The sequence below is a fragment of the Oncorhynchus keta genome, chromosome 9 (genome assembly GCF_023373465.1).
Source record: "Oncorhynchus keta strain PuntledgeMale-10-30-2019 chromosome 9, Oket_V2, whole genome shotgun sequence".
NCBI classification, from domain to species: domain Eukaryota; kingdom Metazoa; phylum Chordata; class Actinopteri; order Salmoniformes; family Salmonidae; genus Oncorhynchus; species Oncorhynchus keta.
Window position 1 is genome coordinate 15,964,506 of NC_068429.1, and position 25,493 is coordinate 15,989,998.

Genomic DNA, 25,493 nt, shown 5'->3' on the forward strand with positions numbered 1-25,493 from the left:
CTCATTACTGTGAAGGTTAGGCTCATCACTGTGAAGGTTAGCCTAAGTGTTGAAACGATTAGTTGTTTCCTGGGCTTTCACCAATTCTCCATTCAATTAAAGATGCACTATATAATAGGATGCCCTCCATGTTTGCCTCTAGGGGCGCTCATGAGCCAGAAAGGGAACCTGAAATTAAATTGCATTGATACACAGCGTAACGCTGTAAAGAGGGCCATGTACCCTACTACGGAAAACAATGGGGTCTTGCCATTCCATATAAGCCTAACTTCACATTAGGTCAATAATGCTTATACATTTCCTTTGAATGCATTCAGTTGTACAACTGACTAGGTATCCCCCATTCCCTTTCATTGGAGTTTGACCAAGGGAGATTTAGGAAGATATTATATCATTTTTATGGCAGGTAAAATGCATCATATTGTACAGTAAATGGAGGGACAAGGACATGCAGTATATGATAAGCATCAAAGACAACTTTTCTCAAAACCATTTTGAGATCAAACCCCTTGCTTGACCTTCGGAGGCACTCCAGTTACATTTACAGTAGAGCAGCGAAGCGCAAAAAAAAAAAAAGCTGAGCTGGCACCACACACACACACACACACACACACACACACACACACACACACACACACACACACACACACACACACACACACACACACACACACACACACACCTAATTGGACTAGTGCATAGGACAGTGGACTTGTCTCAGACTCTGCAGCAGTGAAGGGAGTATTTGTATTGTCCATGCTTGTAATGACCGGCTATTGTGCACCATTTTTTGTGTTATTGTCAAGATAATAAACTGTAGAGAAGGCATACAAGCACTAGAGCTTTACCTTTCTTCCAAAACTCACTGGATATCAGAATGATGACATTTGCAAATTGCCCAGCAGGCATTTGTACATCATTTACCTTGCAAAGGATCAAATGGCACCAAAGAAGAAGGCTGACGTTTTCCTGTAACAAGTCTGATGAGCCCGACGCTAACGTTATACTGCTTTCTCGGAGACAGGCCCAGATCCCCGTGATTTGAGTTTAGAGGAGGTGGAGGAAAAGGGGCCAAAGGGCGGGCGGCCTTCTGAGAATTCATAGGCTATCAAATAAACCCCCACTTCCTTCCATTCTGCTAGCAAATGTGAAATCTTTGGAGAATTAAATCAATGACCTACGTGGAAGATTAAACTACCAACGGGACATTCAAAACTGTAATATCTTATGCTTCACGGAGTCGTGGCTGAACGACGACACCATCGACATACAGCTGGCTGGTTATACGCTGTACCGGCAGGATAGAACAACGGCGTCTGGTAAGACAAGGGGCGGGGGACTATGTTTGTAAATAACAGCTGGTACACGATATCTAAGGATGTCTCGAGCTATTGCTCGCCTGGGGTAGAGTATCTCATAATAAGCTGTAGACCACACCATCTACCTAGAGAGTTTATCTGTATTCGTAGCTGTTTACATACCACCACAGACGGAGGCTGGCACTCATTGAATGAGCTGTGTTCCACCATAAGTAAACAACAAAACGCTCACCCAGAGGCGGCGCTCCTAGTAGCTGGGGACTTTAATGCAGGGAAACGTAAATCCGTTTTACCAAATTTCTATCAGCATGTTAAATGTGCAACCAGAGGGTAAAAAAAAAAAATGAATGAATAAATAAAATAACTCTGAACCACATTTACTCCACACACAGACACGCATACAAAGCTCTCCCTCCAATGGCAAATCTGACAATAATTCTATCCTCCTTACAAGCAAAACTTAAAGCAGGAAGCACCAGAGACTAGATCAATAAAAAAGGGAGGTCAGATGAAGCAGATGCTAAGCTACAGGACTGTTTTGCCAGCACAGACTGGAATATGTTCCAGGATTCCTGAGAAGACATCGAGGAGTACACCACATCAGTCATTGGCTTCATCAATAAGTGCATCGATGACATCATCCCCTCAGTGACCGTACGTACTAGAGGTCGACCGATTAACTTCTTGGTGACAGGGGGCAGTATTTTCACGTCCAGATGAAATGCCTGCTACTCGTCCCCAAAAGATAAGATATGCATATTATTAGTAGATTTAGATAGAAAACACTGAAGTTTCTAAAACTGTTTGAATCATGTCTGTGAGTATAACAGAACTTATTTAGCTGGCGAAACCCCGAGGACAAACCAGATTTTTTTTGAAGTCACTCTTTTCAATGAGTTTTCATTGGGAATCCAGATTTCTAAAGGGACCTTCTTGCAGTTCCTATCGCTTCCACTGAATGTCAACAGTCTTTAGAAATTGGTTGAGGTTATTCCTTTGTGTAATGAAGAGGTACGGCCATCTTGAACGAGGGTCACTTGAAGTGTACTGTTAAATAGAGGCGCGTGACCAGACAGCATGCTTCAGTTTGTTTTCTTCCTGTATTGAACAATAATAATAATAATATATGCCATTTAGCAGAACACAGATCATCCAGATCATCACACAAATTATCAATGGAAATCAAATGTATCAACCCATAGAGGTTTGGATTTGGAATCACACTCAAAATTAAAGTGGAAAACCACAACAGGCTGATCCAACTTTGATGTAATGTCCTTAAAACAAGTCAAAATGAGGCTCAGTAGTGTGTGTGGCTTCCACGTGCCTGTATGACCTCCCTACAACGCCTGGGCATGCTCCTGATGGCGGATGGTCTCCTGAGGGATCTCCTCCCAGACTTGGACTAAAGCATCTGCCAACTCCTGGACAGTCTGTGGTGCAACGATGTGGATGGAGCGAGACATGATGTCCCAGATGTGCTCAATTGGATTCAGGTCTGGGGAACGGGCGGGCCAGTCCATAGCATCAATGCCTTCCTCTTTCAGGAACTGCTGACACACTCCAGCCACATGAGGTCTAGCATAGTCTTGCATTAGGAGGAACCCAGGGCCAACCGCACCAGCATATGGTCTCACAAGGGGTCTGAGGATCTCATCTCAGTACCTAATGGCAGTCAGGCTACCTCTGGCGAGCATATGGAGGGCTGTGCGGCCACCCCAAAGAAATGCCACCCCACACCATGACTGACCCACCGCCAAACCGGTCATGCTGGAGGATGTTGCAGGCAGCAGAACGTTCTCCACGGCGTCTCCAGACTGTCACGTCTGTCACATGTGCTCAGTGTGAACCTGCTTTAATCTGTGAAGAGCACAGGGCGCCAGTGGCGAATTTGCCAATCTTGGTGTTCTCTGGCAAATGCCAAACATCCTGCACGGTGTTGGGCTGTAAGCACAACCCCCACCTGTGGACGTCGGGCCCTCATACCACCCTCATGGAGTCTGTTTCTGACCGTTTGAGCAGACACATGCACATTTGTGGCCTGCTGGAGGTCATTTTGCAGGGCTCTGGCAGTGCTCCTCCTTGCATAAAGGCGGAGGTAGCGGTCCTGCTGCTGGGTTGTTGCCCTCCTACAGCCTCCTCCACGGCTCCTGATAGCGCCTCCATACTCTGGACACTACGCTGACAGACACAGCAAACCTTCTTGCCACAGCTCGCATTGATGTGCCATCCTGGATGAGCTGCACTACCTGAGCCACTTGTGTGGGTTGTAGACTCAGTCTCATGCTACCACTAGAGTGAAAGCACTGCCAGCATTCAAAACTGACCAAAACATCAGCCAGGAAGCATAGGAACTGAGAAGTGGTCTGGTCACCACCTGCAGAACCACTCCTTTATTGGGGGTGTCTTGCTAATTGCCTATAATTATTTCCACCGTTGTCTATTCCATTTGCACAACAGCATGTGAAATTTATTGTCAGTGTTGCTTCCTAAGTGGACAGTTTGATTTCACAGAAGTGTGATTGACTTGGAGTTACATTGTGTTGTTTAAGTGTTCCCTTCATTTTTTTGAGCAGTGTACCTAAAGTTGTATTATAAAATTAGTTTTGAAATGTTTTGGCAAAGTTTACAGGTAACTTTTGAGATATTTTGTAGTCACATTGAGCAAGTTGGAACCGGTGTTTTTCTGGATCAAACGCGCCAAATAAATGGACATTTTGGATATATATCGACGGAATTAATCGAACAAAATGACCATTTGTGATGTTTATGGGACATATTGGCGTGCCAACAAAAGAAGCTCGTCAAAGGGAAGGCATGAATTATATTTTTATTTCTGCGTTTTGTGTCGCGCCTGCAGGGTTGAAATATGGTTCCTCACTTTGTTTACTATGGTGCTATCCTCAGATAGCCTGTTTGCTTTCACCGAAAAGCGTTTCTGAAATCTGACATGTTGGCTGGATTCACAACAAGTGCAGCTTTAATTTGCTATCTTGCATATGTAATTTAATGAAAGTTTGATTTTCATAGTAATTTATTTGAATTTGGCGCCCTGCATTTTCCCAGAGAGGTTAATCAGAATGGCCGATTAATTAGGGCCATTTTTCAAGTTTATAACAATCGTAAATTTGTAGTTTTGGACAACGATTTGGCAGATTTTTAAAAATAATAATTTTTGAACCTTTATTTAACTAGGCAAGTCAGTTAAGAATTTAAGAACACATTCTTATTTTCAATGACGGCCTAGGAACGGTGGGTTAACTGCCTTGTTCAGGGGCAGAACGACAGATTTTTACCTTGTCAGCTCGGGGATTCGATCTTGCAACCTTGCGGTTAACTAGTCCAACGCTCTAACCACCTGCTTTACATTTCACTCCACGAGGAGCCTGCCTGTTACACGAATGCAGTAAGAAGCCAAGGTAAGTTGCTAGCTAGCATTAAACTTATCTTATAAAAATCAATCAATCAATCATAATCACTAGTTAACTACACATGGTTGATGATATTACTAGTTTATCTAGTGTGTCCTGCGTTGCATATAATCGATGCGGTGGCATTCGCGAAAAAGGACCGTCATTGCTCCAACATGTACCTAACCATAAACATCAATGCCTTTCTTAAAATCAATACACAGAAGTATATATTTTTAAACCTGCATATTTAGCTAAAAGAAATCCAGGTTAGCAGGCAATATTAACCAGGTGAAATTGTGTCACTTCTCTTGCATTCATTCCACGCAGAGTCAGGCTATATGCAACAGTTTGGGCCGCCTGGCTCGTTGTGAACTAATTTGCCAGAATTTTACGTAATTATGACATAACATTTAAGGTTGTACAACGTAACAGCAATATTTAGACTTAGGGATGCCACCCGTTAGATAAAATACGGAACGGTTCCGTATTTCACTGAAAGAATAAACGCTTTGTTTTCGAAATGATAGTTTCCGGATTCGACCTTATTAATGACCAAAGGCTCATAATTTTTGTGTATTATGTTATAATTAAGTCTATGATTTGATATTTGATAGAGCAGTCTGACTGAGCGATGGTAGGCAGCAGCAGGGTCGTACACATTCATTCAAACAGCACTTTCGTGTGTTTGCCAGCAGCTCTTCGCAATGCTTCAAGCATTGAGCCGTTTATGACTTAAAGCCTTTCAACTCCCGAGATTAGGCTGGTGTAACCGATGTGAAATGGCTAGCTAGTTAGCAGGGTGTGCGCTAATAACGTTTCAAATCGGTGACGTCACTCGCTCTGAGACTTGGAGTAGTTGTTCCCCTTGCTCTGCAAGGGCTGCGGCTTTTGTGGAGCGATGGGTAACGATGCTTCCAGGGTGGCTGTTGTCGATGTGTTCCTTGTTCGAGCCCAGGTAGGGGCAAGGAGAGGGACAGAATCTATACTGTTACACTGGCAATACTAAAGTGCCTATAAGAACATCCAATAGAAATACAAATCGTATAGAGAGAAATAGTCCTATAATTCCTATAACAACTAACCTAAAACTTCTTACCTGGGAATATTGAAGACTCATGTTAAAAGGAACCACCAGCTTTCATATGTTCTGAGCAAGGAACTTAAACGTTAGCACATATTGCACTTTAACTTTTTTCAACACTGTTTTTGCATTATTTAAACCAAATTGAACATGTTTCATTATTTATTTGAGGTTAAATTGATTTTATTGATGTATTATATAAAAACTTAAAAAAGTGTTCATTCAGTATTGTTGTAATTGTCATTATTATATATATATATATATTTTTTTTAAATACGTATTATTGATATATACCGATTGATCAGCCGATGGATCACAGGCAACATCTGGACTGAGCTAACGGCGAGAGCTGCCGCTTTTAAGGAGCGGGACTCTAACTCGGAAGCTTATAAGAAATTCTGCTAAGCCCTCCGACGAAACATTAAACAGGCAAAGCATCAATACAGGACTAAGATCGAAACATACTACACCGGCTCTGACACTCGTCGGATGTGGCAGGGCTTGCAAACCATTATAGACTACAAAAAGGGAAGCACAGCCGAGAGCTGCCCAGTAACACAAGCCTGCCTAAACTACTTCTATGCTCGCTTCGAGGAAAATAACACTGAAACATGCATGAGAGCACCAGCTGTTCCAGAAGACTGTGTGATCATGCTCTCCGCAGCCGATGTAAGTAAGACCTTTAACCTCTTAAGCCCACCCGACACGCAGGCGCCCCATCTAGCCATCTGGAAATGCAAATGCGCTACGCTAAATGCTAATAGCACTCGTTAAAACTCAAACGTTCATTAAAACACACATGCAGGGTACTGAATTAAAGCTACACTCGTTGTGAATCCAGCCAACAAGTCAGATTTTTAAAATGCTTTTCGGCGAAAGCATGAGAAGCTATTATCTGATAGCATGCAACACCCCGAAATACCTGAAGGGGATGTAAACAAAATAATTAGCATAGCCGGTGCTACACAAAATGCAGAAATAAAATATAAAACATGAATTTCCTTTGACGAGCTTCTTTGTTGGCACTCCTAGATGTCCCATAAACATTACTATTGGGTCTTTTTTTATTTTATTAAATCGGTCCATATATACCCTAAATATCGATCTATGAAAAGTGTGTGATCCAGGAAAAAACAGTTTTAAAACGCAACGTCATTTTTTTTTATTAAAAAAGTTGACGATAAACTTTCACAAAACACTTGGAAATACTTTTGTAATCCAACTTTAGGTATTAGTAAACGTTAATAATCTATCAAATTGATCACGGGGCTCCACGTCTTCAAATCATGGTCGGAAATTTATCCTCCAAAACATCCTGTCGGAGACCGGAAGGAATGGGCTCTCTCTTACTCGTTTGACCAAGAAACAAAGCCCAGGCAAGTGACAAGACTGGCGATATCATGTGGAAGCTGTAGGACTTGCAATCTCAGCCCCATGTAATTTGCTTTCCCATAGACAATACATGCAAGTGGAGCATGGATATTTTTCCCAGTTTTCGGTGATCAGTTTTTCTTGCGCTTTTCGATGAAACACACGCTCTGTTATAGTCACAGCCGTGATTTAACCAGTTTTAGAAACGTCAGAGTGTTTTCTATCCACACATACTAATCATATGCATATACTATATTCCTGGCATGAGTAGCAGGACGCTGAAATGTTGCGCGATTTTTAACAGAATGTTCGAAAAAGTAAGGGGTAACCTTAAGAGGTAAACAGGTCAACATTCACAAGGCCGCTGGGCCAGACTGATTACCAGGACGTGTACTGCGAGCATGCATTGACCAACTGGCAAGTGTCTTCACTGACATTTTCAACCTCTCCCTGTCTGAGTCTGTAATACCAACATGTTTTAAGCAGACCACCATAGTGCCTGTGCCCAAGAACACTAAGGCAACCTGCCTAAATGACTACAGACCTGTAGCACTCACGTCTGTAGCCATGAAGTGCTTTGAAAGGCGGGTGATGGCTCACACCAACACCATCATCCCAGAAACCCTAGACCCACTCCAATTTGCATACCGCCCCAACAGATCCACAGACGATGCACTCTATTGCACACCACACTCCCCTTTCCCACCTGGACAAAAGGAACACCTATGTGAGAATGCCATTCATTGGCTACAGCACAGCGTTCAACACCATAGTGCCCTCAAAGATCATCAATAAGCTAAGGACCCTGGGGTAGGTAACAACACAACCTCAACACAGGGGCCACTCAAGGGTACACCAAGACAGTCGTGAAGACTGGCACGGCAAAACCTATTCCCCCTCAGGAGACTGAAAATATTTGGCATGGGTCCTTAGATCCTCAAAAGGTTCTAAAGCTGCACCATCTAGAGCACTGGTTGCATCACCGCCTGGTATAGCAACTGCTCGGACTCCGACCGCAAGGCACTACAGAGGGTAGTGCGAACGGCCCTGTACATCACTGAGGCAATCTTCCTGCCATCCAGGACCTCTATATCAGGCGGTGTCAGACAAAGGCCCTAAAAATGGTCAAAGATTCCAGCCACCTTAGTCAGACTGTTCTCTCTGCTACCGCATGGCAAACGGTAACAGAGCACCAATTTTAGGTCCAAGAGGCTTCTAAACAGCTTCTATCCCCTAGCCATGAGACTCCTGAACATCTAATCAAAATGGCCTCCCAGACAATTTGCATTGCCCCCCCTCTCTCTTTTACACCGCTGCTACTCTTTGTTGTTATCATCTATGCATTGTCACTTTAAGAACTCTACCTACATATTACCTCAATTAACTGGTGCCCCTGCACATTGTACTGGTACCCCCCTGTATATAGTCTCGCTATTGTTATTTACCGCTGCTCTTTAAATACTTGTTACTTTTTTTTTCTTATTCATATCCGTTTTTTTATTTTTTTATTGCATTGTTGGTTAGGGGCTTGAAAGTAAGCATTTCACTGTAAGGTCTACTACCTATTGTATTCGGTGCATGTGACTAATACAATTTGATTTGAAATATGAATCACGACCTGACTAGACAGCCAAACCACCAAAACAGATTGCAGAGCAAATAAATATTTTTGTTCAAAAGCAAATCCATATTCAAAACAGTTTTATCTAAAAGAGGCCAAGGACGTGGTTAACCTTGGGTCAACAAATGCAGGTTTACCAAGGCTAATATTAAACCAAATGTTTCAGAAGATGGTCAGGAACTGAAAACAAGTTATTGGGCTCCATTTTGAAGAGGAACAAAAAGAGCATGACTTTGCTTCTTTTCAATGTGAAAGTGCGAGACAAGATCATAGATAGTGGATGTCACAGGCAGCAAACTGAGCGCAGTGTTAAAAATATGCCCCCATGACCTTTGCCTATCTACAGCCAATAGAGTGGGCAAGCAAATCCAAGTGGTTGTTCTGCCACTGCTCTCTGAACAATGGGGGAAAGTACTAGAAAATTGTAAGCCTTCATGTGCCGAATCAGTCTGGCAAATGCTCAAAACCACCAGGAACCCAGGATTATATCGCCAATATCAACTACTTCACCCATACAATACAAAACACAGTAGGGCAGGTCTAACAAACAGTGCACAGTAGCCTCCATGAAATATAGCATAAGCTATTATATATATACACACTGAACCAAAATATAAAACGGAATAACTTTTAAACCGAGTTACAGTTCATATAAGGAAATCAGTCAATAGAAATAAATGAATTAGGCCCTAATCTATGGATTTCACGACTGGACAGGGCGCAGTCACGGGTAGGCCTGGGAGGGCATAGGCCCACCCACTGGGGAGCCAGGCCCAGTCAATCAGAATGAGTTTCTCCCCACAAAAGGGCTTTATTACAGACAGAAATACTCCTCAGTTTTATCAGCTGTCCAGGTGGCTGGTCTCTGATGATCCCGCAGATAAAGAAGCCGGATGTGGAGGTCCTGGACTGGCATGGTTACACGTGGTCTGTGGTTGTGAGGCCGGTTGGACGTACTGCCAAATTCTCTAAGACGACAGAGGCGGTGTATGGTAGAGAAATTAACATAAAATTCTGGCAACAGCTTTGGTGGACATTCCTTTAGTCAGCATGCCAATTGAACACTCCCTCAAAACTTGACACATCTGTGGCATTGTGTTATGTGACAAAACTGCACATTTTAGAGTGACCTTTTATTGTCCCCAGCACAAGGTGCATCTGTGTAAAGATCCTGCTGTTTAATCAGCTATGCCAGACCTGTCAGGTGGATGGATTATATTGGCAAAGAAGAAATGCTCACTAAAAGGGATGTAAACAAATGTGTGCAGAAAATGAGAGTATGGAACATTTCTGTGATCTTTTATTTCAGCTCATGAAACCAACACTTTACATTTATGTTTAGTATAAATACGACATTTAGCAGACACCTTTATCCAAAGTGACTTACAGTCATGTGTGCATACACTATTTTTAAGTATGGGTGGCCCCAGGAATCAAACCCTCAACCCTGACGGTGCAAGCGCCATGCTCTACCAACTGAGCCATACAGGACTACATATTAGACCTAACTAAATTAATTGGGTTATGTCATTTAGGGAAAGGAATTATGTTTACAAAAAAAGGCATTTAGTAATGTAAACTCGTGAGCTGTTATTGACCTGATAATTTGTCATAAAAGTCAGAAATTATCCTGTATTTGACAGATGACAGATAGACCATCTGCTAAGTAAATGAAATGTTGCGTGGCATTACCTAATTCCTGAGCCCTGCCTTAGTCTGGGATTTGACCTAAATTTACTGGTTTCCTGTGGTGGTCTCAAATATCTTTGCTTTGTAAGGCATTTGGACAAAGGGAGCTCACGTGTCCATAAGTGACCTCACATTTCCATCTGACCTCTTATTCAAAAACGTGTTTCTCCTCATATCACTTTGGTGGGATAGCCTCCCCCTTTCCTTTGTTGCCCCTGCCAGCATTTTTGGCTTAAATTATTTTATTTACTTGAGAAAAGTTGTTGTTGCCCTTCATTTTTGCATTAGAGGCCCTCTGTGAAAATATGTAGAGGAATAATTAAAGGGGTGGGCAACAGTGCATTCGAAAAGTATTCAGACCCCTTGACTTTCTCCATATTTTGTTGTTATGTTTAAGCCTTATTCTAAAATTGATTAAATAGTCCCCCCCTAATTAATCTACCCCATGACAAACAAAAAAACAGATGAACATTTTTGTAAATGTATAAGATATCTAAATGTGATATTTCAGTTTGTATAAGTATTCAGACCCTTTAATCAGTATTTTGTTAAATAACCTTTGGCAGCGATTACAGCCTCAAGTCATCTTGGGTATGACGCTACAAGCTTGGTGCACCTGTATTTGGGGAGTTTTTACCGTTCTCTGCAGATCCTCTCAAGCTTTGTCAGGTTGGATGGGGAGTGTCGCTGCACAGCTGGGCTCTGGCTGGGTCACTCAAGGACATTCAGAGACTTGTCCCAAAGCCACTCCTGCGTTGTCTTGGCTGTGTGCTTAGGGTTGTTGTCCTGTTGGAAGATGAACCTTTGACCCCAGTCTGAGGTCCGGAGCGCTCTGGAGCAGGTGTTCATCAAGGATCTTGCTGTACTTTGCTCCATTCATCTTTCCCTCGATCCGGAAGTCTCCCAGTCCCTGCCACTGAAAAACATCCCCACACCATGCTTCACCGTAGGGATGGTGCCAGGTTTCCTCCAGACGTGATGCTTGGCATTCAGGCCAAAAAGTTCAATCTTGGTTTCATCAGACCAGAGAATCTTGCTTCTCATGGTCAGAGTCCTTTAGGTGCTTTTTGGTAAACTCCAAGCGTACTGTCATGTGCCTTTTACTAATGAGTGGCTTCCGTCTGGCCACTAACATAAAAGCCTGATTGTTGGAGTGCTGCAGAGATGGTTGTCCTTCTGGAAGGTTCTCCCACCTTTACAAAGGAACTCTGGAGCTCTGTCAGAGTGACCATCGGATTCTTGGCCACCTCTCTGACCAAGGCCCTTCTCCACCGATTGCTCAGTTTGGTCAGGCAGCCAGTTCTAGGAAGAGTCTTAGTGATTCCTAACTTCTTCCATTTAAGAATGATGGAGGCCACTGTGCTCTTGGGAATCTTTAATGCAACAGAAATGTGTTGGTACCCTTCCCCAGATCTTTCTTGACACAATCCTGTCTGGGAGCTATATGGACAATTATTTTAACCTCGTGGCTTGGTTTTTACTCTGACATGCACTGTCAACTGTTGGACATTATATAGACAGGTGTTTGGAAAGGTATATCATGTTCAATCAACTGAATTTACCACAGGTGGACTCCAATCAAGTTGTAGAAACATCAAGGATGATCAATGGAAACAGGATGCACCTCATTTTTGAGTCTCATAGCAAAGGGTCTGAATACATATGTAAATAACGCATCTGTTTTTTTTTTTATTATAAATTTGCAACAGTTTAAAACCTGTGTCCCTTTGTTATTATGGGGTATTGTGTTTAGATTGATGAGGAAAACATGAGTGTTATCCATTTTAGAATAAGGCTAACGTAACAAAATGTGGAAAATGGAAAGGGGGCTGAATACTTTGCACTGTATGAGCCCATTCAATCTGGCCCTCGGAAGGTTTTTGGGAAATTAATATTTTGGGTTAAAAAAAAAGTAACACTCCAGGTAACTATTGAACATCTGATAGAAAGTGTGCAGACATTATTATGGACCTACACGTAAAAAAATAAAAAATAAAACATTTTTCTGGACCACAAATTGCGTTTGCCAAACAAAATCGGTCTGAATTTTGAAATCCCGAAGTGGCCCTCAAGACAAAATTATTGCTCACCCCTGATGTAGAAACATACAAATAGGAAGCGCCATCTCTTTAAGCTATAGTCCAGTGGTCACCAACCTTTGAGTCAAGATCACTTTCACAGTCAAAAAGCTAGCCGAGACCTGCCACTAAGATTTGTTTCTCCCCCATGACTTTAAACAAAATGTAAGCCTATGCAACATTAACCTAATAAAAACAGTTCTGTATGAATTAGGTTTGTGCAGTAGACTTAATACACAAGCACAGCATATTGGCTATGCTCGGCCTGCCAATATTGTTCTTCTCAGCCCATATTATATATTAAACTTGAGCTTTGATAACGAAATAGATCAGTTGTTGTATCACTTGAGAGGCACAGCTGAGCATAAATTTAAATCATTTGCTCTTTTATTTTACTGGATTGATGGTAGCTGCGGAGGGAGGGAGAGCAGCAGAGGGTCCACCTCTCACGGTCCCTGCTCTACCCTTTCCTATGGTGAGTCTGACCGGAGAGAGGGGACACAGTCTTCATGTTGTTCCCATGACCAGAGAAAGTAAAATATGTATTGATATTAAAAGACACTACGAGCTGCTAATAATAAAAATGCAGACCTATCAACAAACTTTGTTACTCATTCATCACAGCGCGAGTGGAAGTAGGAAGAAAAGCATTTAATATTTTGTAAAAGTGTTGAATAAAAACAGGGTTGACAGAGCTGAAGAAACACAGACATGAACGCACTCAAAAACAGCAACTCTTCGCTGTATTCTTTGACAGTCTTTCCGGTCATGGTTTAAAAGTTATGAAATCTCACGAAGGCTAGTATGAACATTTGCTCTGGGGTCGTGGAAGCTGTAGGCACGGTGATTTGAGCTATCCGATTGGCCAGCGCTGTAGGCGCACTTGATTAGGCCACAGCGGTCCTGGTTTGCCGGCTTGGCGGAATGTGTCCCTTCAGACAAATGAAATGGTTCAAAAGGGGAACACTTTGCCTACCCGGCGCGCAGGGCTTCTGAATCAAGTCCACTGACGGCCAACAGAGCAAGAAAAATAAAGAGAAAAGTGGAGCGTAAAAAATAGGAGCTTTTCTACATAAACGTTTGGTGATCGATCGCGATCGACCGGTTGGTGATCCTTGCTATAACCTACTCCTCATCAGCCCCTCTTTAGTTTTATGTACACTACCGTTCAAAAGTTTGGGGTCACTTAGAAAATGTCCTTGTTTTTGAAAGAAAAGCACATTTTTGGTCAATTAAAATAACATCGAATGAATCAATATCTACACTGTATTTCTGTTAATGTTGTAAATGACTATTGTAGCTGGAAAAGGCAGATTTTTTAATGGAATATCTACATAGGCGTACAGAGACCAATTATCAGCAACCATTACTCCTGTGTTCCAATGGCACGTTGTGTTAGCTTATCCAAGTTTATCATTTTAAAAGGCTAATTGATCATTAGAAAACCCTTTTACAATTATGTTAGCACAGCTGAAAACTGTTGTTCTGATTAAAGAAGCAATAAAACTGTCCTTCTTTAGACTAGTTGAGTATCTGGAGCATCAGCATTTGTGGGTTCAATTACAAGCTCAAGTACATTGGTGTATCTAGTTTGAGAAACAAAATGCCTCACAAGTCCTCAATTGGCAGTTTCATTTAATAGTACCCACAAAACACCAGTCTTAACGTCAACAGTGAAGAGGAGACTCCAGGATGCTGGCCTTCTAGGCAGAGTTCCTCTGTCCAGTGTCTGTGTACTTTTGCCCATCTTAATATTTTCTTTTTATTGGCCAGTCTGAGATATGGCTTTTTCTTTGCAACTGCCTAGAACCACAGTCTCATGGAAGTGATGCTCCAGAGTTTTTGCATAATTTCAGCTAATAGATTTGAAAGTACTGCTCACAAGCCAAAATGGGTCCTTGAAAATTGTGCCCAAATGTGTACTGTCATCCATGTTCAAGTCCTGAAATTTGCATAACATTTTACAAATTTGTAAGCGCTCAAGATCACGGACTGCATCTTTAAGGGACATGCACTGTATAAGAACAACGGAGTGGGAACCTACAGAAATGGAAAATTCACATTTTCACAACATTCCATATTAGACACTAATCTTAAATCAAAGAGATCTGTTATAGGACTTTATGGGCTAGAAAACTCATATTTCCCAACTCAAAAAAGTTATTTTTTAAAAACCACTTAACCAGGGAGTCAACATAAACTGTTTATCCTGTCACAGTGCTAAATAGCTTGCTTGAACTCACTGCTTCTCACCTACTACATCACAATAAGTCATTGGTTTACTCTATATCGACATATGAACCCTCACACTTACCATAAGCTCGAGCTCAGTGCGATGAACCCCCAGTTTCTTGAGCCCAATGGACAGGTCGTTGACGCAGATGCCCCCATCACCATTCACGTCCAGGACTTGAAACAGCACTTTTAGTCTATGGTCCTGCTCGGGTCCACCACAAAGTTCGCATGGGTATGATGGCTCACAGGAGTCATCACAGGAACCTGTGATTTCTACTGACAACGGACGCTCCCGAGTTAGAGGTGAGGATGTGACAGATGATGAGGATGCGCCCCCAGCGCCCCCGACCCCTCCACCCGGGGCAGAAGCATCCTCTGTTCGGCATTGACAAAAGACCCCGCTGAGTAAGGGTGACACAAAAGTCCCTTGCTGGTGCATCATACGGATGGAACCAATAATGTCAAACTACTACAATCAATGACGATATTTTACAATATCGAAATTTAAGGTGACGTGTGGTAGCTTTGCTAGCCGTCTATTTTCGCAACCATGTCACGTGCGTTATAACCCCACATTGTTAAGGATTGCTAAAGTAGTAACTACAGACAAAACAGTCAAATGTTATAGACTTTGCAATGTAACTTTCTTATTTCACTGTTATGCCTGTTTAGTCCAAAACGGTTGACTTATTATCTGCTAACTCTGTTTGGTTTACTAGCAACTGGCATATTAGCCAGCTAACGTTAGCTACAGCTGAGAAATGAGGTGGATGCTGAGCCGCACGCGGATTGGAATGTAACGTTAGACAAGTTTCAGTTCCACGAAAATCACTTCAGAGATACCTTCTACTGGTCGTGAAGAGGTCCACTTTCCTGTCTTGACTAAGGCGCCGGCGAAATCCTCCCGTTTGAATTGGCGGTCGGTTTGATAGTGATGACACATAATAAACCGGTATAGTAAGAGGGCTGTTCCTGCCACAAATTGGGCCAGTTCGTTTTGCATGGCCCGGTTCCCCGAGTTGGTGGTGAGTTACCACTTGACCAATGGAATCACAGAAAGAACCAGCTATGAGCCAGATATTTCACCGGATGTATAAATGTGACGCATTCGGTTGCTGTTTCTGCTCACTACCAAATATGGTGATGAGAGGAAGCCCAGTGGCCAGAAATGGGAAAAGATGGAGCGCAATGGATTTTGGCAGACATTCTGCTAATTTTCTCATTGATGGAACATTTGATCTCCATACTGTTTTCTGTTTCTAAAACTAGAATTTGTAAGAAACAAAGTGGACTGTGTTTTGTAGACTTTCTAAAAATGGTGTTGTTTATTGCAAGGGTGAATTTAGTTATTGTTCATGCGCACTTCACATAGCAAGTTCCCTAATGGAAATTTGCAAATAAACGCTAGAACTTGCCAATAGAATCTCACTAGCTCGTGCTTGGCTTTAAAAAAAATAAAAAATGATTGAACCTTAATTTAACTAGGCAAGTCAGTTCAGAACAAATTCATATTTACAATGACGGTCTACCAAAAGGCAAAAGGCCTCCTGCGGGGACGGGAGCCTGGGATTACAATAAATAAATACAATATAAATATAGGACAAAACACACATCACAACAAGAGAGACAACACTACATAAAGAGAGACGTAAGACAACAACATAGCAAGGCAGCAAAACATGACAACACAGCATGGTAGCAACACAACATGGTAGCAGCACAAAACATGGTACAAACATTATTGGGCACAGACAACAGCACAAAGGACAAGAAGTTAGAGACAACAATACATCACACAAATAAGCATCAACCAGTGGGTCTTGCGACGGGTATACAGAGATGACCAGTTTACAAAGGAGTATAGAATGTAGTGATGTGTCCTATAAGGAGCATTGGTGGCAAATCTGATGGCCGATTGGTAAAGAACATCTAGCCGCTCAAGAGCACCCTTACCTGCCATCTATAAATTATGTCTCCGTAATCTAGCATGGGTAGGATGGTCATCTGAATCAGGGATAGTTTGGCAGCTGGGGTGAAAGAGAAGCGATTACGATAGAGGAAACCAAGTCTATATTTAACTTTAGCCTGCAGCTTTGATATGTGCTGAGAGAAAGGCTGTCTATCCATACTCCCAAGTACTTGTATGAGGTGACTACCTCAAGCTCTAAACCCTCAGAGGTAGTAATAACACCTGTGGGAAGAGGGGCGTTCTTCTTACCAAACCACATGACCTTTGTTTTGGAGGTGTTCAGAACAAGGTTAAGGGTAGAGAAAGCTTGTTGGACACCAAGAAATCTTTGATGTAGAGAATTTAACACAAAATCCGGGGAGGGGCCAGCTGAGTATAAGACTGTATCATCTGCATACAAATGGATGAGAGCTTTCTACTGCCTGAGATATGTTGTTGATGTAATTGAGAAGAGTGTGGGGCCTAAGATTGAGCCTTGGGGTACTCCCTTGGTGACAGGCAGTGGCTGAGACAGCAGATTTTCTGACTTTATACACTGCACTCTTTGAGAGAGGTAGTTAGCAAACCAGGCCAAAGACCCCTCAGAGACACCAATACTCCTTAGCCGGCCACAAGAATGGAGTGGTCTACCGCATCAAAAACTTTAGCCAAGTCAATAAAAATAGCAGCAAAATATTGCTTAGAATCAAGAGCAATGGTGACATCAATAACCGTATCAGATGAGGATTTTCCTTCTTTGCCTATAATCCCAAGCAAACCTCCAGATTCCAAGAAAGGCATGTTTGAACTGGGCCAAGATGCCGCTGCCAATGATGTTATCGCCACTCTTTCTAGGCTCATCAATGCAAAGTCCGATGCCACAGAGAAAATGGAACGCAATGAAAATCGAGGGCTTAAAAAAAACTGTTGACTTTGCATGCATGTAAATTAAGGATGCTAAGAAGAAGGTCGCCCACATCGAAGAGCGTTTCGAAAAGGAGAGGGAATGATGGACTTGTGCCAAAGAAGAATCACGGAACTCGAAAGATACACCAGACGGTGGAATCTGAGACTGTATAGAGTTCCCGGTGCAGATGTAGTAAATAAAATAAAATCTAATTGATTTATATAACCCTTCTTCCATCAGCTGATATATCAAAGTGCTGTACAGAAACCCAGCCTAAAACCCCAAATAGCAAGCAATGCAGATGTAGAAGCACGGTGGCTAGGAAAAACTCTCTAGAAAGGCCAAAACCTAGGAAGAAACCTAGAGAGGAATCAGGCTATGAGGGGTGGCCAGTCTTCTTCTGGCTGTGCCAGGTGGAAATTATAATAGAACATGGCCAAGATGTTCAAATGTTCATAAATGACCAGCATGGTCAAATAATAGTAATCACAGTGAACAGGTCAGGGTTCCATAGCCGCAGGCAGAACAGTTGAAACTGGAGCAGCAGCACGGTCAGGTGGACTGGGGACAACAAGGAGTCATCATACCAGGTAGTCCTGAGGCATGGTCCTAGGACTCAGGTCCTCAGAGAGAGAGAGAGAAATAATTAGAGAGAGCATACTTAAATTCACACAGAACACCGGATAAGACAGGAGAAATACTCCAGATATAACAGACTGACCCTAGCCCCCCGACACATAAACTACTGCATCATAAATACTGGAGGCTGAGACAGGAGGTGTCAGGAGACACTGTGGCCCCATCTGATGATACCCCGGGACAGGGCCAAACAGGCAGGATATAACCCCACCCACTTTGCCAAAGCACAGCCCCCACACCACTAGAGGGATATCTTCAACCACCAACTTACCATCCTGAGACAAGGCCGAGTATAGCCTACAAAGATCTCCGCCACAGCACAACCCAAGGGGGGCGCCAACCCAGACAGGAAGACCACGTCAGTGACTCAACCCACTCAAGTGACGCACCCCTCCTAGTACTATTATAACTCTTCATATGAATGGGAACAGTTCCATTAAATTAAAGCATGGCACTTCTCCTAGATTTGAAAAGAGGAATTAGGCAAGGTTGCCCAGATTTTGCCTTACCTCTTCCTGCTTGCAACCCAACTTCTTACAAGTTCTGTTAAATCCAGCGATATAAAAGGGATCTCTATTGCTGACAGAGATATTATCATAAGTCAACTTGCAGATGACACCACCCTCTTTTTGAAAGATGCTGACCAGATTACTAGGGCAATCGATGTGATAAATATATTTTCCAAAGCATCTGGTCTTTGCCTAAACCTTAATAAGTGTGAATTGTTTGCTGTTAAAGACTGTGTGATACCCTCTATATGCAATATTCCAGTCAAGGGAAAACTAACATACTTGGAATTACCATATTTAAGGATCAACAGGAAAGATGCTCATTCAATTTCATACCTATTATTTTTTCTAACAAAAAGAAGTTGAACCATTGATTGCAGAGGGATTTATCCTTGAAAGGTTGAGTATTTCTTTCTAAAGCTGAAGGTATTTCCAGACTTACTTATACAGTCTAGTCCCTACATGTTGACAACAAAATAGGTAAAGCAGTTGACCAGGTGTTTTTCAACTTCATCTGGAAAAATCATACACATTATGTTAGGAAATCTGTTGTTATGAACTCATACGAATATAGTGGTCTCAATTTTTTTTAGATTTTCCTACTTTGAATAATACTTTTAAGATAAATTGGGCTAAACATTTCAAACCTTTTGTGACTTGAGGGCAGTATTTTCATTTTTGGAAAAAATAACGTTCCCGTAGTAAAACGGGATATTTTGTCAGGACAAGATGCTAGAATATGCATATAATTGACAGCTTAGGATAGAAAACACTCTAATGTTTCCAAAACTATAAAAATATTGTCTGTGAGTATAACATAACTGATATTGCATGCGAAAGCCTGAGAAAAATCCAATCCGGAAGTGCCTCATGTTTTGAAAGCGCTGCGTTCCAATGCGTTCCTATTGAGCAGTGAATGGGCTATCAACCAGATTACTTGTTCTCCGTATTCCCCAAGGTGTCTACAGCATTGTGACATAGTTTTACGCATTTATGTTGAAGAATACCCGTAAGCGGCTACATTGCGCAACTGATCACCTGATGGCTCCCAGAGTGATTCTCGAGTCAAATACAGAGGTAGCCATTATTCCAATCGGTCCTACTGAAAAACCAATTGTCCCGGTGGATATATTATCGAATAGATATTTGAAAAACACCTTGAGGATTGATTATAAACAATGTTTGCCATGTTTCTGTCAATATTATGGAGCTAATTTGGAATATTTTGGGGCGTTTTCTCAGCCAAACGTGAAGAACAAACGGAGCTATTTCGCCTACAAAAATAATATTTTTGGAAAAAAGGAACATTGTCTATCTTACTGGGAGACTCATAAGTGAAAACATCTGAAGCTCATCAAAGGTAAACGATTTAATTTGATTGCTTTTATGATTTCCGTGACCAAGTTACCTGCTGCTAGCTGGACAAAATGCTATGCTAGGCTATCGATAAACTTACACAAATGCTTGTCTAGCTTTGGCTGTAAAGCATATTTTGAAAATCTGAGATGACAGGGTGATTAACAAAAGGCTAAGCTGTGTCTCAATATATTTCACATGTGATTTTCATGAATAGGAATATTTTCTAGGAATATTGATGTCCGTTGTGTTATGTTAATTGGTTTCAGTCGATGATTAAGCTCCCTCATGCGGGATGGGGAGTCACTAGAGGTTTTAAAGAATCCAACTTCAATTTGAAATCTCATCCCTCATTATATCTTCCCCCGTTTTGGTGGCCTCAATTTTATGTTACTTTGTAACTAAAACATTGATAAGATTCCTACAAAATTATCTGCTTTTCATAGACAAGTATTCTTAGTGTGGTCGTTAATATATAAACATAATTTTCCCCCGCATAGGTATTTAATTTGGAACAATACGGTTATTTTGCATAGAAACAAGTCTTTCTTTTTTAAGAACTGGTTTAATAATCATATCCTGGTGGTGAGTAAACTTTTTAATGCAGAAGGATTGTTACTCAATTGTGAGGAATTTTTTATCTCGTTACAATATCCCTGTTACACTTAGAGAGTTCGGCATAGTATTTGATGCTAATTCCATCTGGAACTCTCATGTTGTTTAGAGGTGTAGCCAGACCTCATCTTCTTGACCTACCCTTGCTTAATCCAGTTGACTCACCAATAGGAAAATGTTGGTTTCTCCTTGCTCCCTCAAAACAACAGATCTATAAGTGATTTATTTCAAAGGGATATTGTATCCATTCCTTATTTCACAACTTACATTGGTCACTAATATTTGTTGGAAAAAAGTATGGTTATTACCACACAAATACCTGCTTGTTAACAAGGTCAAATTAGGTCTCTTTCAGAATGATCCATAAGTATTACCTTGCGAATCATTACTCTAAGAAACTTAAAAAAGACATTAACATTGACTGTACTTTGTGTGTTGAGCATCCAGAAACAGTTTAGCATTTATTTTGGCATTGTCTACATGTAAAACAATTATGAAAAGATATTCAGTTTTATAATTGTTAATATTGTTAATATTGTTGTTAATATTGTTAATATTGTTGTTAATATTGTTAATATTGATGACTTTTTTTATTTTTATGGGAGAATGTGCTGCTCGTTTTCCTTAACCATAATAAGGATAAAGAAAAACAATTTGACCTCATAAATCTAATTGTGCTTATGGAAATATTGCATATTCATAAATGTAAATTCACTCATAAAAAACACTCTTCTGTGTTTTCTATAAGGAATTCGAGCAGTACATTAAGACCATCCAACATTATTCTAAAAAGAAAGCTGTTGAAACCATTTTTTTAAAGTCAACCATAACCTGAGTGGAAACCAGATTGCATACCCGAGATTATACTATAGACATCAAGAAAGCCAGCCAGTCAATTTTTCCAACACTTTTGATAAACAGGACAAAATAGAAATAGGCCTGCCCACCTCCTTGCTTTTTCTGCCCACTATGACAAATGTGTTCCATTTGATAACGACAGGCACTGGTCTATCTTGGCTTAGTTATAAACATCTTTGATGACATGGTCTAAAATTAAAACCCCTCCCTCCCTCTGTGGCACCGGGCCATGCAAAACGAACTCGTTCAAAGAGTGACTGGAAAAGCGCGACGTCTGAATGGGGAGGGTGTTGGAATGCGCATGATGGAAATGTCCAGTAGCCAATCACCATCGTTAAATGTACATTTGTCAGACCCACAAGGAAACCGGTGAATTTAAATACGTAAATGAAAACATACTGACTAGACTCACCATCTCATGACAAAACATCCACATCACAACATAGCCTATTGTATATATTAATGCAATGTTATCATGTTATCAATTTGTTGTTGTTTTTACTACAAAAATAAATCGTTTTGTGAGGATTAACGATTGGCATTTGGTTTAGCCAACGGTAGCAGGTAAAACTGGAGGAACCTCAGAATGTAACCAATCATGGCGCTACATTGGTAGGTTGGGCGGAGATCTATGCACAACGAACGTAAGCGTTGTTTGTAGGAAGAAGAAGAAGAAGCCGATTCTGGAAGCCATTACGTTGCGCAGATCAATTGAGTAAATCCTACTATTTTTGCGTACAATACGCACAATTGTATTTTAAAAACAGGAATTTATTCAAATATGGCATCGAATACAAAAAAAAGAAAAATGAATTTTTCAGAGAGGGAGGTCGAAATTATTGTGGAGGAAATAGAGAAACAAAAGCACACACTCGTTAACCACTTCAATGCTGGAGTCACTCACATAGCAAAGAATAACGCGTGGATAGAAATTCTGAAGAAGGTGAACGCTGTAACAACATGCCCAAGAGAGTTGGCTGAAGTCAAGAAGAAGTGGTCGGATATGAAGACCGAGGTGAGGCGAAAAGTGGCCCAGGCTAGGGCGGCAATTGAGGAGACCACTACCGACTGCACTCCGGTTCACGTCATCCTCACTGCTATGCAGCAGCGTATTTGTAACCTTTTGGGAGAGGCGACTATCATCAGTTTACCTACTGGAGACCCAGATGCTGAGATAACTTTACCTGTTACTATGAGTTCAGCCACCACCGTGACACTCACAGAGAGTACGATTTTCACAATATTTTTAACCAGACTGTAATGAAATTTGCATAAAGAGCTAGAGTGAATTACTGTTCGTCAGCTCCAATGTTACACACTAATAGTGTGAATATATGTAAATAATGTTATTTATGTCGCAATAGCCATTTATTCAGATTGCCACCCAAAATTAAAGGAAAAACATTGCTTCAATACATTGCTTAATCTTTTCAAAACACACTTTTTCTTTACAATTTCCTGTCCTGACCTTTTCTGTCTCTGATATGTATAGGCCTTCAGACAGCTTCAGCATCATGTGAGGAGACTAAATTAGATGGTAAGTAGTTTATTTCAAGGTTTGAAATGTTTGGCATTATAATTTATTTTGAATTAATTTTGCACTTTACTTGAGGTGAACAATAGGGTGTGCAGCCCCCCACAGCACTAATACATTTATATTTCAGTCATTTAACAGATGCTGTTATCTAGAGCAACTTACAGTACTGAGTGCATACATTTTCATACTTTTTCGCCCTGGTCCCCCATGGGAATCAAACCCACACCCCTAGTGTTGGAAGTACCATGCTCTACCAACAGAGCCACATTGGACTCAGTCTGATTCTCAGGCTGAATCATTCAGCTAATCAAGGGTCTTGATGAATAGTTTAATCAGCCTGTATATCTCCAAGACCAGTAGTGAATAATCCTATACTTACAGGCAAAACCATCTTTCTTTCCACCAGTCGAGACCACATACCACACATTGGAAGAAGGCGGTGTGGTGGAGTACTGCACCACCACTGAAGCCACGCCCACCGTGGTGACTGCTGTGGAGTCGCATCCGGTGGAGATGCTGACGTCAGTGTCGTCTTCTCCGCCACACAGCCAGGCCAAGCCCCAGGAGCTGAAGAGCCGCATCGCCCTCAACTCAGCCCGGCTCCTCCAAGAACAGCGGGTCACCAATGTGCACGTGAGGCAGATTGCCCAGCACCTGGAGGGCCAGAACGAGCTGCTGCAGATGATCCGGAGGTCCCAGGAAGCACAGGCCTACGCCCAGGAGAGGCAGGCCCAGGCCCTGGAGGGAACCCAGGCAGCCCTGCTGGCCCTGGTTCAGATGATGAGGCCTGCTCTCAAGGACCTGAGGAAGTTCCTGCAGAGCGGGACTGACAACTCCAACAACAGCTCTGGGGCTGCTGCAGAGGGTTCAGAACAGAGGCCCAAGACCCCACCTCCACAGCCAGCAGACGAAGGCTAATAAAGACTCTGTGTGTGTGTGTGTTTGTTTGTTTGTTTGTTTGTTTGTTTGTTTTTGTTTGTGTGTGTGAGAGAGAGAGAATGAGAAAGTGTGTGTGTGTGTGTGTGTGTGTGAATGAGAGAGGGTGTATGAAATGCATTTGTGAGCTTGCTCATGTTTGTGAGAAAGAGAATTGTAATAAGTTGCCTTAGAACAAGCATTTAGGTTTAGGGTTGTAGTTCTAGAAATACATATCTAGATAGAGATAAGTTGCTGTATTGGTTGTAAAATGAAGTTGACATTTTCTGCTATTGATTGGTGTAATTGACCCTAGCCATACTGACTAAAAAGAGTATACCGGATTGTCATAACCCTTTTTCTTCTTAGTCAGCATGGCTAGATTGATTTTGGAATTAAATACTTTTTTTTCTTTACAGCCAGTGGGCCATAGTTACATCACATTTTTATCTCTGTGCAGAATTTGCTGATTATTTTCAAAATCAATGCAACAAAAATAAACTCTTTCTTTAAATGATACCATAAAATATGAGTTTTTCCTTTAGTCTTTTTTAACCTGTTCTCTATGTTTTATGGTACTCTACAGCATCCAAAGAGCATGTGCAGACCAGCTGGTTGGAGTGTTTCTGGACATATTCAACCTCCCTTCCCCAGTCTGTTGTCCTCACTTGCTTCAAAATGTCCATCATTGTTCCTGTACCCCAAAAAGCTAGGTAACTGAACTAAATGACTCACTCCATAGCCCTCACTTCTGTCATCATGAAGTGTTCATATCACCTACACCACAATTTGCATACCGTACCAACAGATCCACGGACGACGGAATCGCCATTGCACACTGCCCTATCCCACCTGGAAAAGAGGAATACCTATGTAAGAATGCTGTTGATCAACTACAGCTCAGCCTTCAAAGCCATAGTGCCCTCCAAGCTCATCACAAAGCTCTGAACGCCCCTGCAACTGTGTCCTAGACTTCCTGACGAGCTGACCCAGATGATGAAGGAAGGCAACAGCACCTCCCGCCACACTGATCCTCAACACGTGGGCCAAACTGGTGTGTACCCTTCCCGTAGTCAATTTCAATTTAAGGGCTTTATAGGCATGGGAAACATGAATTAATTTAAAAAAGAAACGTCCTCTCACTGTCAACTGCGTTTATTTTCAGCAAACCTAACCTGTGTAAATATTTGTATGAACATAAGATTAAACAACTGAGACATAAACTGAACAGGTTCCACAGACGTGACTAACAGAAATTGAATAATGTGTCCCTGAACAAAGGGGGTTCAAAATCAAAAGTAACAGTCAGTATCTGGTGTGGCCACCAGCTACATTAAGTACTGCAGTGCATCTCCTCCTCATGGACTGCATCAGATTTGCCAGGTCTTGCTGTGAGATGTTA

The 25,493-nt window shown here is 41.7% G+C and overlaps 2 protein-coding genes across 3 annotated transcripts in view; one reads left to right on the plus strand and one right to left on the minus strand.

Annotated features, from left to right (window-relative positions):
• The window catches only part of slc25a25b (solute carrier family 25 member 25b), a 57,950-nt gene extending 42,097 nt beyond the window's left edge, over positions 1-15,853 (minus strand). Inside the window, exons 1-2 of one of the 2 annotated variants that reach the window (XM_035775587.2) lie at positions 15,651-15,853; positions 14,887-15,182 (exon numbers count right to left, since the gene is read on the minus strand). In XM_035775587.2, coding sequence (XP_035631480.1) covers positions 14,887-15,182; positions 15,651-15,810 — 456 coding nt within the window. In that variant the 5' untranslated portion in view covers positions 15,811-15,853. The remainder of the gene's footprint in view (positions 1-14,886; positions 15,183-15,650) is intronic. The other variant, XM_035775591.2, reaches the window with a different exon arrangement.
• A 6,447-nt stretch (positions 15,854-22,300) lies between these two features.
• Positions 22,301-24,608, plus strand: LOC118387342 (nuclear apoptosis-inducing factor 1-like). Its single transcript, XM_035775592.2, has 3 exons — positions 22,301-22,865; positions 23,132-23,176; positions 23,583-24,608. The coding sequence occupies exons 1-3, from the start codon at positions 22,421-22,423 to the stop codon at positions 24,092-24,094; spliced, it is 1,002 nt and encodes a 333-aa protein (XP_035631485.1). The 5' UTR covers positions 22,301-22,420; the 3' UTR covers positions 24,095-24,608.
• The last annotated feature ends 885 nt before the right edge of the window (positions 24,609-25,493 follow it).